Source organism: Kogia breviceps, chromosome 19, assembly GCF_026419965.1.
Source record: "Kogia breviceps isolate mKogBre1 chromosome 19, mKogBre1 haplotype 1, whole genome shotgun sequence".
NCBI classification, from domain to species: Eukaryota; Metazoa; Chordata; class Mammalia; order Artiodactyla; family Physeteridae; genus Kogia; species Kogia breviceps.
In genome coordinates this window covers 36,686,797-36,701,838 of record NC_081328.1, presented here as the reverse complement: position 1 = coordinate 36,701,838, position 15,042 = coordinate 36,686,797, and the positions used below count along the sequence as shown (strand labels likewise).

The 15,042-nt window shown below is 58.1% G+C and overlaps 1 protein-coding gene across 2 annotated transcripts in view; it reads right to left on the bottom strand.

Moving 5' to 3' along the window:
- Window positions 1–15,042, bottom strand: part of ARHGAP23 (Rho GTPase activating protein 23) — an 84,360-nt gene that overhangs the window by 27,492 nt on the left and 41,826 nt on the right. For both annotated transcript variants that reach the window (XM_067020613.1, XM_059046501.2), the window contains exons 7-15: window positions 13,299–14,463; window positions 11,290–11,445; window positions 10,963–11,074; window positions 10,752–10,809; window positions 9,133–9,276; window positions 3,421–3,738; window positions 2,073–2,134; window positions 1,690–1,820; window positions 917–1,038 (exon numbers count right to left, since the gene is read on the bottom strand). In XM_067020613.1, coding sequence (XP_066876714.1) covers window positions 917–1,038; window positions 1,690–1,820; window positions 2,073–2,134; window positions 3,421–3,738; window positions 9,133–9,276; window positions 10,752–10,809; window positions 10,963–11,074; window positions 11,290–11,445; window positions 13,299–14,463 — 2,268 coding nt within the window. The remainder of the gene's footprint in view (window positions 1–916; window positions 1,039–1,689; window positions 1,821–2,072; window positions 2,135–3,420; window positions 3,739–9,132; window positions 9,277–10,751; window positions 10,810–10,962; window positions 11,075–11,289; window positions 11,446–13,298; window positions 14,464–15,042) is intronic.

Sequence of the window (15,042 nt, the reverse complement as noted above, 5' to 3'; positions counted from 1 at the left end):
TGCTAGGTGAAATAAGTCACAGAGAAAAAGACAAATACAGTATGATATCATTTACATGTGGAATCTAAAAAATAAAACAAACTGGTGAATATAACAAAAAAGAAGCAGACTCACAGATATAGAGAACAAACTAGTGGTTACCAGTGGGGAGAGGAAAGAGGGGAGGGGAAGTATAGGGCTAGGGAACTATTAGGTAGAAAATAAGCTACACGGATATACTGTACAACACAGGGAATATAGCCAATATTTTATAATAACTATAAATGGAGTATAACCTTTCAAAACTGTGACTCACTACATTGTACACCTGTAACTTATATAATATTGTACAGCAACTACACTTCAATGAAAGGAAAAAAAGAACAGCATTCTCCACCAGTGGGCCAGAGGTAGGGAAGACAAGATGGGGGCAGTGCAAGGCCAGAGCCCCAGTGGTTCTGGTGGTTACTAAGGCTCTCACTGTCTCCGGTCTGGGAGCAGAAATCACACCAAAGCCTCGCCGTGGGGCTTCCCTGGTGGTGCAGTGGTTGAGAGTCCGCCTGCCAATGCAGGGGACACGGGTTTGTGCACCGGTCTGGGAAGATCCCACATGCCGCGGAGCGGCCGGGCCCGTGAGCCATGGCCGTTGAGCCTGCGCATCCAAAGCCCGTGCTCCGCAGCGGGAGAGGCCACAACAGTGAGAGGCCCGCGTACGGCTAAAAAAAAAAAGCCTCGCCATGACCTGAGAAGGAACACCAGCTGGGAGTCAGGGACTCTGGGCTCTGTCTCAACTCTGCTGTTCCCTCACAGGGCTGCTTCCCCAGCTGTGTCTGTAAGACGCGGTGGAAAACTGGTTCCAAAGTCGCTTGCAGCTCTGACCCTCTGTGCCTCGGTCTCCCCACTTCCCTGCTGGCTCTGGAGCACGGCGGGAACCCACCTGGTTCTCTGTGGCTGGCTGGCACTCCTCCAGTCGGACCCCAAATGCCCTGGGGGCTGCCTTCTTGTTCTTCTTGATGATGTTGATGCCCCAGGGGGTTTTAGGGGTGGAGACACTGTCATCTGGGGTTGGGGAAGGCAGAGAGAGGCGGGGTGAGCTGGGGGCCCGGGGAGGGGCAGCCACCCCACTAGGTCACACACACTCACACACCACATTCACACACTGGACGTATGGGGACTCCGTCAGGAAGCAACCAGGATGCTGAGGGCTGATGGCAAATTATAATATCCCAGCAGAGAAGGCCAAAGAGATGAGGATATCCACCCTGGAGGAGAGAGGCCTCAGAGTAGTATAAGGACTTCTGTACGGCTAAAACAACAAGGTGGGAGCCATAGATTCTGGTACAACCGAAGGAAGAACTTTCTAATGGCCAAAAGTGTGTGAAGATGGAGAAGGCTACCTGCAGAAAGGATGAGGCTCCTGCTCCTGAAGGGACACAAGCAAGCAGAGACTGGAGGGCCACACAGCTGGGATCTCATGGAGGGAAATCAGGCTCCGGGCCCTTCCAGTCCTGAGACCCTGAGGGCCCCCGGACCCTCACAGGCATGCACACATGGGCAGACACACGAGGATAACCGTGGCACACACCTACAGGCACACACACCGCCTGACACACACACACACAGGCCCTCTGCTCCCATGCAGACCCACAGGCTGACCCCCCCCTCCCCACGCATGGGTGCACACCACCCCCGTAGCAGCCACCTTCCTACCCTTGCTCCCTGCAGGCTGGTCCTGAGTCCTGAGGCCACGTGCCGTACTCTGTTTGAGGAACTCAGACTTGAGGCCCCCCAGGCCACGAGAGCCTTTGGGGGAGGAATCAGCTTTGGGCCCAGAGCTATGGCTGTGTGGGAAGAGGGGAGAGGTCTTCACTGGGGTGACCCGGCATGCCACCTGCCCTGGCCTCCCACCTCTTCGGACCACCCCTCCATCCCCTCCATGCCCTTCTGGGCACTGGGGGCCTCAATACCCCTGCCCCCAGCAGAGGACAATTCAGGGGCCACCCTCAGGTCTGAAGGTGGGCCAGGAGGACGACCTCTGCCCAAGGTGTCTCCCACCCCATGGCCAGGGCTGCTCCATGAGGGCTGGGCCTCACCTCACTTTGCGATAATCATTAAGCTTCTTGCTGATCAGAGCTTGGTTGGCACAGCCGGGGTCCTGGAGGAGGAGGAAGAGAAAGCAAACCCCATCAGTGCCCATGGCCAGCCCACCCAGGGCTTCTCCGTGGCCCCTGCCTCGGCCTCGCCTCCCCTCTCCTCCACCTGCCAGCTGAAGGGTACAGACCCTGGAGCGAGAAAGACCAGGGCTGGACTCCCGAGCACCCCCTCACCAGCTATGTGACCTTGGGTAATCCACTTAGCCTCTCTGAGCCTCAGTCTCCTCAGCAGTAACATGGGGAGACAACATGGCAACCTCAGGGTTAGGGTGTGGAATTATGCACGTAGCACTCATCATACTCCTGGCAAGGCACAGATGAGGTGCCCCGTGAGGGGCAGCTGTTGCAATAATGAAGGTGACTTGGGACCCTCAGATAGCGCCTCTCGGGGACAGCCCAGCCAGTCCCCCAAGAAAAGGGCCCCAAATTTCCGGTGCTTTCCCCCTTGCAGTGAGGAACGACAATGTCCTGGGGAGGCAGAGCCTGGTTCAGTGAGATGGTGTCCTCAGCGTGCACTAGCACCCCTCTGCCTGTGGCCAGAGCAGTTTCACGTCTGTACCAGGGCCCAAGCCACACCATCCTCTTGGCAGAGACCAGCCGCCAAGCCCAGGACCCCCACATAACTCTGTGCAGGTGTGCAGAGGCACCTGGCAGAGGGGGTGGGCGGAGGCAGAAAGCCCAGCCCAGCCTCCTAGCGTGCAGCTGCAGCTGCCCAGGAGGGGGCGCCATTTAAAAATGCTCCTGGAGTCCCTGCCAAAGCCCTTGGCTCAGCCCCTGCTGCCTGCTGCCAAAGGCCAATCCTCTTGGCCTCCTCCCAAGGTCAATGTGTTTGTGCCCCTGCAGATAGGCCAGCCCTGTCAGAGGGGCCAGACACAATTTTGGCCCAGGGGCAGCCCTTTCTGTACTAATTCCATAGGAGACCCCCGCCTCCCAAACCTCCAGCAAGAGGCTGGGGGTGGCGGGGAGCTGCCCTCTCTGTGCCAGAGCCTGCCCAGGGCAGTCATAACGATGATGATAATAACAATTACTGTCATTCCTAACAGCTATTATTGTTCCTGCCAGTCATGGAACACTAAAGACGCCAGGTCTCTGTGAGCCACTGCCCCGAGCATCACCTCTTCACACCAAACCCTTGGAGGGCACAGCTGCAAGATGTACTCCTGTCAGCCCATTTTATGCAGGAGGGGACTGAGGCTCAGAGCGGTGAAGGGAGGATCCCGGCAGATGAGAGGCGCCCGGGGCCTGCCCTGCCCTCCCTGGCCCGGATGGGGCCAGGCCGGGCCCTCACCTCGCCCTCGGCCCTGCTGTTCTCTCGGATCGCTCTGATCCAGCCCAGCATGTCATCCCGGTCCTCAGCCTGAAAGAGATATTCACAGAAGTCAGCGGTGGTCAGCCGGAACACGTGCCTCCTCTTGGTCTCGCTGTAGGAGATGTCCACCAGGCAGGAGCCGATGCAGACGGGCGCCGCCTCGTCCTCACCTGCGACGGCCGCCGCCGCCCCTGCCGCCGCCGGCCCGGGCTCCCGCCGCTCCTTGCTCAGCGAGAGCGAGCGCGCCCGCAGCGCGGCGTACACCCGCTTCCACTGGCGCAGGCCGCCGCCCGCTTTCTGCAGGGAGACACGGGGAGAGGGGGAGGGGGGGGAGGGGATGAGAGACCAGGCCTGCCCTCCTCCCCGCCCCCAGAGCCCAAGGGGGCCCTAGGCGCTGCAGACAGTGGACAGCAGTGGGGACCCCACCCCACTGGCCGCCGGGAGCCCCCGGCTCCACTCCCGCCAGCACCTGGGGCAGCCTCCTGCCCACAGTCCCCCAAGTCTCGCAGCCCCTCACCGGCCTGGACACCCATACCCATCGTTCTCAGTCCCTGCAGAGGGTCCCCAACCTTCTTCTTTTTTTTTTTTTTTTAACATCTTTATTGGAGTATAATTGCTTTACAATGGTGTGTTAGTTTCTGCTTTACAACAGTGAATCAGTTATACATATACATATGTTCCCACATCTCTTCTCTCTTGCGTCTCCCTCCCTCCCACCTCCCTATCCCACCCCTCTAGGGGGTCACAAAGCACCGAGCTGATCTCCCTGTGCTATGAGGCTGCTTCCCACTAGCTGTCTATTTTATGTTTGGTAGTGTATATATGTCCATACCACTCTCTCACTTCGTCACAGCTTACCCTTCCCCCTCGCCATATCCTCAAGGCCATGCTCTAGTAGGTCTGTGTTTTATTCCCGTCCTACCCCTAGGCTCTTCATGACATTTTTTTTTCTTAGATTCTATATATATGTGTTAGCATGAGATATTTGTTTTTCTCCTTCTGACTTACTTCACTCTGTATGACAAACTCCAGGTCCATCCACCTCACTACAAAATAATCTCTTTAACGCTCCTCTGCCGTTGGCAGTGCCCCAGAGAACCAGCAGGGGGCTCCAGAGGGCAATCGGGCCCCCCCACCAAACATGACCCACCTTACATAAAATCCTCCTAAGCCATTCCTGGTCCACATACTGCTTCCCTCCGGGCGAAGCTAGTCAAAAGTTGTCAACCACACTTGCTCTCCCCACTTCTTTGCCTCTCACTCAAGACTCTACTCAGTATCCCCTTCCTGGGAAGCTGCTCGCCAGGTCACCCAGCCGCCATGGTGCCAAAGCCACCATGGCAGGATCTGGGCACTTCTCAGATCTTTCTTAGCCTCTTCATGGCATATGACCCAGCTAGCGGTCACTTCTTCCCTCTCCAAACTCTCTCTTGGCACCCAGGACCCTATGGTTCATGGTTTTCCTCCTAACTCCGCTGGCTCCTTCTCTGGTCCCCTCCACCCAACATCCTCTACACCAGCGGTTCTCAACCAGGGCGAAGAGCCACCAGGGGACATTTGTCTGAAGACATTTTCAGTTGTCGCACCTGGGGAAATGCTATGGCATCTAGTGGGTAGAGGCCAAGGATGCTGCTAAACATGTCGGATGCCCAGGACAGCCCCACAGCAAAGAATCATCTGGTCCAAAATGTCAACAGTGCTGAGGCTGACAGTCCCTGCCCTAAAGGAAGGGGAGCTCCAGAACTTTGTCCTCGGCCCTCCTCCTCCTGCATGCCTCCCCCATGACGCCATCCACACCCATGGCTTTAAATCCTGTCTGTCTGCTGACGGTGATGCCCAGATGTACCCCTGGCCCAGCATCTCCCCTGAGCCACACTCCGGTACCTCCAACTGTCTGCTCAGTGTCTCCATTTGCATGCCCCACGGGCACTACAGGTGCTGCTTGCTCACTACGGGGCCCTTGATTTTCCCCATCAAACCAGTTCTCCACCCCCACCTCCATCTTTTCCAGCTCAGTAAATCCACCCAGTTGCCCAGAAACAAGGGAGCTGCCCTTGACTCCTCCTCATTCTTCACCCCTGACATCCAACCCGTCAGGAAATCACAACTGTTCTGCTTCCAAAATATCACCTGTCTCCATCTTTCCTGCCACCACCTTGCCCACACCATCAACACAACATCTTGCCTGGACCACTGCACGAACCTTCCTAGGCTCCACTCTCTTTCCCGCAGCCTATTCTCCACACAGCAGCTGCAGTGACCATTTGAAAATGTAAACGAAGTCCTGTCTCTCCCCTGCTTAGTGCCCTCTCGTGGCTTCCCATCGCCCTTGGAATCAAATCTAAGCTCTATTGTGATCTGGTCCCTGCCTCTCCTAACCCATCCCTCTTTCTTTCTCACGATCGAGACACAGGGGGCTTTTCCAGTGAACAAGCCAAGCCTTTGCTTCCCCGGGGCCTTTGCACGTGCTATTCCTTCTGCCCAGAGCCCCTTCTCTTGCTTCTTCACGTGGCTGCTTCCTTCTCGCCCTTAAGGTCTGAGCTCAAGGTCATCAACATCACCTCCTCAGGGAGGCCGCCTCTAAGAATTTTTCCCCTAACGGCAGCTCCCCGCTTCCTCCCAACTTAAAGGCAATCACATCACCCTGTTCATATTACCTAAGTGCCCACTGCAGTCTCAGGTTACTGGCTGTGGGTGGCTTTCTCCAGTACAGGGAAAGCTCCTGGCGCAGGGAGCTCGTCTGCCCTCTCACCTCCATACTCCAGGGCCTAGAGCCATGCTGGCACAGGGTAAGTGCTCGTCAATATTTACTGAATCAATGAATTAATCGGCCTCAGAATACCCTGCAGGCGGGGGTTCCATCTCCCCCATCAGATCAAGGGCTCCTTTCCTCTGGCTCATGGCCCACCTACGACTCCACACCGAGCCCAAGCTTCTATCTTCAGAGCAAACCAGAGGAGGAGACTTCACGGCTGGCAGGTGAACACAGCCACACCTGGCCATGAACCCTGCCCATCATCACATACCTGCTGGACCCAGGCAGGGACGTTCAGAGCAGGAGACAGTAGGGCCCTCCAGGAGAAGTTTAGTGTCAGAGTGAGGTGGTGACAAGGGTGCCCCTTTGAGACTGAACCAGCTAGGTGACCTTGGATAAGTCAGGCCCCCTCCCCTAGCATCAGTATGCCCTACGGGTAAAAACGAGAGGTGAGCCAGCTGGTCTCCAAGTCGTATCCAGCTCAAATGCTGAGTCTGTGGCTGCAGGGATGGGTCACACCCACCGGGTCACACCCACCCACCCCCTCCTCCGCCTGACCAGTCAGTGGTCTCCGAAAGAGACTGGGAGCTGGGGGCGGGGAGAGGCTGGACTTGCTGAAGCAGACAACACCTGGCTGGCGATCAGGACCCTGGACAGACCGAGAGACCAGATGGGAGTGGAAAGCCCTGTCCTTCAGAACCGGCCAGTGAGCAGGAAGGGGCCAGGTCCTCTCCCTGCCCAGGAGACACTGCTTTGTCATCAGGCCCTCCGAAGGGCTCAAGCCTTGGGCTGGAAGTCTTTGTCCACACCTGGCTCCTCCTCCTTGGTCTCCATCTCCCACTTCCTCCCGAGGCCCGGCCGTCTCTTGCTTTCTCCCTCGGTGTTCCCGCACCCATGGCTGCAGGTGTTTGTGTCCTCCCTGATGGACAAATGCCCTCCCCAGGTGGACCTCCCTCCCAATGCCACACCCTCAGAGCCTCTGTTGCCAGGACACCTCCACAGAAGTATGCGCCAGGGCCCTCGGACTCCATAGGCCCCAAAGGAACCCCTTGGCTTCCTCTCCCCAAACCTGCCCCTCCGGTGCCCTGTGGCTCCGGGAAGGGTCTCACCACTCACTGACCCCACAGCCCAAGCTGGGACCCCAGGAACTTCCTCCATCCTCCCTCACCTCCCAGCCCTCAGCCCACGCAGGCTTTCCTTACCCCTGAATCTCTCTAAGTTGTCCCCTCCCCTCGGTCCCACTCCCCTCGCTCACCTGGACAGCAGCAATGGCCTTGTCTCCTCCTCTCACAGACGCAACACTTGCCTCCTGGGCTCACACCTCCCACCCCCCACCCTTTAAATGCCTGCAAAGGCTCACCCTGAGCGACGCGCCCGTGCCCAGGCGCCCGACACCCCACCCGGCTTCCATCTCTTGCCCTGGCTCCCAGCTGCCCAGCACCCCCTGCCACCCTTCTCCTAGCTGTGCAGGAGGGCATCTCCCCTGTCAGACCACACCCCCACATCCCTGCTTTGTGGACTCCCACACACCCTTCACAGCCTTCCAGACACCCCCTCCCACCCTGCTGAGGTCAGGGTCATATGCTACTATATGCCACTCCCCTGAACTCCCCCATCACAGCAGTCAAGCACTGGTAACTGGTAAGCAACAAATGCTTTCTCTGCCCAGCATGAACCCCAGCAGGGCAGGACTGGCCTGGCTCCCTCACCACTGAATCCCCGGAACCTCAATGGAGCGCTGGAGCAGGGTAGGCTGTTTACCATTATCCGCAGGCTGGACGAGGACACAGATGAGTGCCGGTCCTGCCTGGACTACCCTTCTCACTTCACCCTCACACTGGCCCTTGGAGTAGAATAACACTGTCCCCATCTTACAGATCAGAAAAGTGAGGCTCAGATGTCAAGGGGATTGCCCGAAGCCTTATGCTTGATAAGTGGCTGGCAGGAATTCCAAGTCTGTCTGACTTCAAAGCTTATGTTCTTTTCAGGTGCAAGACCCTTAGAAGGCAGGGTGGAAAATTCAAATAATAGCAATAAGCAGAATAGCTGCTCCCGGGGGCCAGGCACTGGGTAAGCTCTTTTTGCTTAGATCATCTCATTTAATACTCAGCAAAGGTGTATGAGCTAGTGATTATTATTTGCTCCATTTACATACGAGGAAACTGGTAGGTGAGCCAAACAAGCTCCCCCAGCAACTCGTGGCACAGTCAGGAGCCAAGCCCAGGCTCACGCTAAGCACTCTGCTCCACTTTGCCTGGGCTGCTCGGATGACAGCAGTCAGGCGGCCTCCTCCTCCCTCTTCTGCTGCCTGGAACCTGGGATTGTACTCCATGGACCCAGGGGCCCCGCCTTCTCCCCTTGGGATCCTGCTTATTTCCCGGCCCCAGGCCCAAGCCCCCTTCATCTCTCACCTGGATCTCTGTGGCGGCCCTGAACTGGTCTCCTTGCCTCCCTCTGGCCCTCTCTTAATTCACTCCCCAGGAAGCCCAGTGGAAGAAGCCCCAGAGGCTTTTAGTTGCCCTTAGGATGAAGACTAAAACCTTTGCTGGCCTTGAGAAGGCTGACCTCTGCTTTCTTTTGGGGCTTCAGCTCCCCTAAAAGAATCACCCTGGCCTTGCTCTCTCATTTTCCATGAGCCCCAGTGGCCATTTTGGGGGTGATCTGCCAACCAAGGCTCAACCACGGGATGGTTCTGTCAGAATTCCAAGCACAACTTGATCAGATCCACCCCACAGCAAAGAGCACCTCTCTGGTTAATGCTTTTTCATGAGTTCTTTAGGACCCCCAGGAAGTTCTTCCTAGCATCTAACCTCTATCCCTCATGCTGCAGCCTCAGCTGGCTCTCCTTAGCTCCAGAGGGTGGGTGCAGGAAAAGCTGGGAGTTCTGCTGGAGCCAGCTTCCATCCACCTCCAGCTCATTCCTCCAGCCATCTTACCTTCCCCTTCTTGGTGAGGACCTGCTTATAATACAACCAGCCCTCTCTCCTAACGTCACTGAAGGTTGCATCCGAGAGGTCAGAGGTTGAGTGTCGCTTGGAAGGAGCGTCAGCATCTTCGGAAGTGCCCCAGCTATCCAAGGACTGCGGAGAGACGACACAGGGCAATTTAGGGTGGCTCCCACAGTGCCAGCATCTCAGAAACCCTGCGGACCACTTGCAACCACAAGGGCCTGGCATATGCCTGTGCTACGCTCTGCTGTGCTGTGTGGCCTCATGGACTTTGCTTACCCTCTCTGACCCATCTGTGTTGAGGTCATAAGACATATGTGATGGGGAAGCCAGAAAGGAGGAAAGGCTATGACCTGTAGGCCACATGCCTCACCACACTTAACTTTATAGACTTGAAGGAACTAAGGAAACAGAGGAAGTGATTGAGTCCACATGGAGTTACATAAACAGAGGAAGTGGGAACATCAACAAAGACAGAGTTAGTGGAGCAGGTAGTCATGTCCACAAGGAGCTAAACAGAGGAAGTGATAGTGTCAGCAGGACTCCAGCAATAGAGGTAACAGGTCAAGGGAGAGTTAAGTAAGCAGAGGACATGATAAGGAATAAGCCAGGTGACAGTATCATAAAGGTATTAAACGAACCGAAGATATCGAGGACTTGAAATCAATATGCCTTTTCCAACCCATCCATAATCAAAAAGATTTAAGGTCATTTCAGAACTGATTCTGTGTTGGGACTTCCCTCGTTGTCCAGTGGTTAAGATTCTGCTCTCCCAACGCAGGGGTCCTGAGTTTGATCCCTGGTCAGGGCACTAGATCCCGCATGCTGCAACTAAAGATCCTGCACGAAGCAACGAAGATCCCACACAAGGCAAAGAAGATCCCGCGGGCCACAACTAAGACCCGGCACAGCCAGGTCCTGAGGCTGGAAATTTCGGCCTCTCCATCACTCTCAACCCTGTGTGTCTCCCCCTTTCCAGGGTGTCCCCTGTTCCCTGAAGACACCATGCAAATACTGACCCAGTGCCTCCACAGTGCAGGCACTGTTTTAGGTATGCAGAGGGGTCAAACAGTGAATAAGAGGAATGAAATCCCTGCCCTCGTGGAGCTTACATTCTAGCTGGGGAAACAGGCAAGAAAGGAGATGGACGCACAAACTGTGTAACATGAGAAGTGCTAGGAGAAAAGCAGAGTGGTGAGGGGAGGCATGAAATATCAGGCATAAAGGCTGAAATTTCACAGAAGGCCTAAAAAAATCTAAAGAAGGTGAAAAAGTGAGTCATGTGGCATGGCCTTGGAAAGGGCCTTCTAGATGGGAGATGGGGGAGGGGCGGCTGGAAGGACAGTGCAAAGGCCTTGGGAAGGAAGGCTCACGGTGTCTTTAGGTGATGCCTGAGCCCACAGAAAGGGTGGGTCACCTGGCCAACACGAGGTGAGTGTGGGGACAGCCGAGGCCGGAAGGAGACGAGAGCCGGAGGGGCCCATTTCGGGTTGCAGGAGTCACAGGCCGGGTCCCTCTGCCAAGGCTGGGCTCCACACCTGAGGGGTGGGCCCCTGGGCCCCTCCCCAGACCTCCGACACCCTCACCCGCACACACATGCCACTCACCCCATCAGTGAAGAAGCTTCGGAGCATCCGCAGGCTGGGCACGCGGTTCGGCAGGCGCCTGGGGGGTGAGGACAGAGGATGAGGCCTCTGGGAGGCACAGCCAGGACGCCCCACAAGCCCCGAAGCTCAAAGGCCCTCCGGGGGGAAGCAGCCTGCCCTGGTGTGTAGACGGCCCCATGGCCAAGAGCCCCTCCGTAGCCCTCATCCTCACCGCAGAGCCCGGCCCTCGTCCCGGAAGGTGTTGAGCCCGTCGTCGCAGGACTTGGAGCGTTCGGTGGTGATGGCCAGCAGGTAGGAGGAGCGCCGGCCGGCCTTGATGCTGCCTGTGAAGCAGCCCACAGGGGCCCAGCATCAGCGGGGCAGCAGGCGGGGGCTTCCCCAGAGCCCTCCTGTCCGGGCAGGGCCAAGAGGGGGCTCTTCCCGTGGGTCCCCAGGAGGAGCAGAAGCCGGTCGGAAGAGGCCAGACATCAGGCAGCGGGCACCCCTGGGACCAGGCAGCAAGGGAGCGGGTGGGGCTGGGGTTGCGGGCAGCACTCACTGCAGTCCTGGGAGTAATGGCGGCCGAGGGCAAAGGTGAAGGTTGGGGAGGAGGGGCTGGTGCCCAGGACAGGGGCTGAGTTCATGGCGCTGGAGACCACAGCAGAAGCAGGGACGTGCTTGGCTTGGAGGTCAATGCTGGGGCTGGTGGGCTCATCTGCGAGAGCGGAGGGAGCGGTGGGTGAAGGTACCAGAAGGTTGAACCTGTCTACCCCCCGGCCCCAGCCTCCCATCTGGGCCGGGACCACATCCCCAAGACTCCAGAAGCCCTCCAGGGCCCTGCTGGCAACATGCCCACTGCCGAGGGAGCTGACCCACCATGGGTCACCTCCCACTGTGGTCATGCAGGCTCAGCCTCTGCCTCCTCCATCACACTGAGGGCACCCAGGAGTGGGGTCGAGCCACCCTTCTCAGTCCTGGCCGGGAGGCAGGCCTCTCTGAGGCCATGGCTGGTGTCTCCCCCATCAGACTGGGACCTTCCTGAGGATAAGGACCATCTCCCCCATCAGCTGGGGGCTCCGTGAAGGTGGCTGCCACGTCCCCCACCCCAGACTGGAAGTACCCTGAAACTAAAGACTTTACCTCCCGCCCTCAGACTGGGAGCTTACTGAGACAAGAGGCTGCGTCTGCCCTGTTAGACTGAAGGCTGGCTGGAGGGGCCAGGGCTGTGCCTCCTCTCCTGGCCGGGGCTGCTTCTCCGTCACTCCCATGGCTGCCCTAGGGTGAGCTCACCACTCTCAGCCCCAGTTACCATCTCTGGGCTCCTGCATCCCAGTCTTCCTCCCAAGCCCCTAGACCCAGCCCGCCTCATCCTGCTCCCTCCACGAGTGCCTCTTATTCAGCCGAAACCTTTTCCTGCCTGGCTCCCTCTCTTTCCCAATACGGAGGTGAAGCTCCACCCTCCAGCAAGGCCAGAAACCTGGGAATCACTGACCCCTCCACTGTCTTGCCTCTCCCTTACCTAACGTCTATTCTAAAGGCGGCATATGGGGCTTCCCTGGTGGCGCAGTGGTTGAGAGTCCGCCTGCCGATGCAGGGGACGCCGGTTCGTGCCCCAGTCCGGGAAGATCCCACATGCCGCGGAGCGGCTGGGCCCGTGAGCCATGGCCGCTGAGCCTGCGCGTCCGGAGCCTGTGCTCCGCAACGGGAGAGGCCACAAGAGTGAGAGGTCTGCGTACCGCAAAAAAAAAAAAAAAAAAAAAAGGCGGCCAATGTTCAGTATTCCTTCTGCTCTCAGAATAAAATCCCAACTCCCCAGTGACTGACAAGGCCCCTCCAGACCTGTTCCGATGACCTGGAAGGGCATCCTACCTCTCACTTCAGGGTCTTTGCATATTCTAGTTTCTCTCCCTCAACATTCTTACCCTGACTAACTCCTTCAAGTCTTAGCCTAAATTTCCTTTCTCCAAGATTCTCTCCTTGGCCACCATGCCCCGGTCTAGCCCTTCTCTGCCTCCTAGAGCTCCCTGTACTCCTATCACACACCCATTCAACTGGATCGTTCTTGTCTGATCATCTGTTCCCGTGGTTGGATCACACACGCCAGGACAGCACGGAGCCTAGCACAGTGCCTGACACAAATATGCGTTGGATGGATGGAGGGAGGGAGGGTGGATGGAAAAGAGTGAAAGGAACAAAGGAAGGATAGAAAAAGAAAGAAAGGATGGAAGGACAGGTGAAAGGAAGGAAAAATGGAAGAATGGAAGGAAGGAGGGACGGAAGGAGAAGGCAGGGAGGGAGGGGGGAGGGGGAAGTAAAGGTGGATGGAAAGAAGGCTGGAAGGGTCAATGAATGGGAGGAGGGATGACGGGATGACGGAAGGGAGACAGAAGGATGGAGGGAGGAATGCAAGAATGGATAGCTGGATGGACAGACAGATGGACGGACACAGAAACGGGTTGATCTCATCAGTACCCAACCCAGAGTTTTGCCCATGGCGCCAGGTGGGTAAAGTACAACAGGGCACAGAAAACCAAGTCTCCCAAGACAGCCACCTGCACCATCACTCACCGATGAAGGGAATGGAAGCCAGAGAGTCGTCAGTAGTGGCCAAAGGGGCCACCTTTCTGCCCAGGCGTTCCCCTCGCCCACTGGCCTCTGGCTCTGGGGACTCGTCACCAAACCCAAGGTTCATCTGTCTGGAAGGGGGCAGCTGGACCTTGCGGCCCGTTGGAGGCTTCTGCCTCAGGACCACTTCGTCACGGCGATCCTCGGCGGGAGGCTCCGAGGCCCTGGCGCTGGGTTCTGGTCGGACAACTCTTGGTGGTTCAGAGGCCTCCGGTGGGAATGGTGCAGGGGACTGGGCCAAGTTGAAGGTGGGCAGCCCCCCAAAGGGCGAGTCCCGGAAGGAGAGAGCATGCAGAAGGCCAGTCCGGCGCTGGAATGATGGACTATAGCTCCGGTATCCAATATACCCAGTGTCATCCAGGCCCTGCAGGCCAGGCGGGGGTGGGGCCTGGGGCCCGGGCAGGTCCCTGGGTGGGCAGGAAGGGGTGCGGGCAGACGGACGCTGGGAAGCCCAGCCACAGCGCTCGAAGCGGGGTGACACCAGTGCCCCTGGCCCAAGCGCCTCGGCTGAGTGGGTGGCCCGGCTCAGGTAGTCGTCTGAGCGAGCGCGGTGCCAGCCCTCCTGGCCCAGCTGGCTCAAGGCACCCTGGGAGGTGGAGCAGGGCCACGGGCGGTGGGCAGTCACATCCTCCAGCCGGTCCTGGGAGGCACTGCGGGCCCGGGGAGCCATGGCGGGGCACCGTCTCTCCCCCGCCCTGCGGGGTACTTGGTTCGACAGCCAGTGTGACAAGGCCTGCTGGCACTCCAGTCTGCTGGGGGGCACCCGGCTGCCAGGCTCCGGGAAGGCACGAAGCGTCCGGGGCTCCGAGGGGAGGCGGGGGAAGGCACCAGGGCTGGGGCGGGGCTGGCTCATCCCCAAGGAAGGGTTGTCGGGATGGGAGCGGGCAGTAGACGGGATGCGGGGCCCCGGGTCACTCCAGGCAGCAGGACTCCGGGGGTCACTGGGCAGTGCTGAGATCGGCTCAGGCACCATAGTGGCCCAGGTAGAGACCCGGGCCGGCGGGGCGTAGGTCTTTCGGGGGTAGCAGATCGGAGGTGGCTCTGGGATGCTCCGGGCCTCTCCAGAATACGGCTCGTTCCCCTTCAGGTAGGCGTCCTGGGAGTAGGCCTGGCCAGGGACACAGAGGCAGGTAAGCAGGTCTGAACAGGCCTCACAGGGGAAGGCTACAGCAGCCCCTGGAGGTCAAGGTCTCCAGAGAAGGGGACTGAAGGGAGGGGACCAAGCAGGGGGAGTCCTGAGTGGGTGGGGGTGAGAGGGCATGCTCCAAAGAGAGTCAGGGGGAGGACAAAGAAATAAGAGGCCTCTGAGAGTCTTACACACACACACACACACACACACACACACACACACACACACACTCACTTGAGAAAGAGCCAGGATTTTTCTAAGACTTATGACAAGGGCTGCCTTTAGCCACAAACATTCCAACATCTGTTTTCTGGGGTCCTCCCCCGATGCCGGCCTCAGCTGCCTCCCTGCTTTCTTATGTCCAATGGTGCCCACAGACCCTCGGATGGAGCTGGGAAACCCTACCAGAGACCAGTCAAGGTGGCAGATGATAGGGGAGGAAGCGGCCTAAGGGGTGTGTCCAGGGTGGGGTAGGCTGGGGGTGGGCAGGGGCTGGGAGAGCCCAGCTGTCCCTCCATCCCCTGGATGGGACGCTGAGGGCCTGGCTCCCGGGCCACT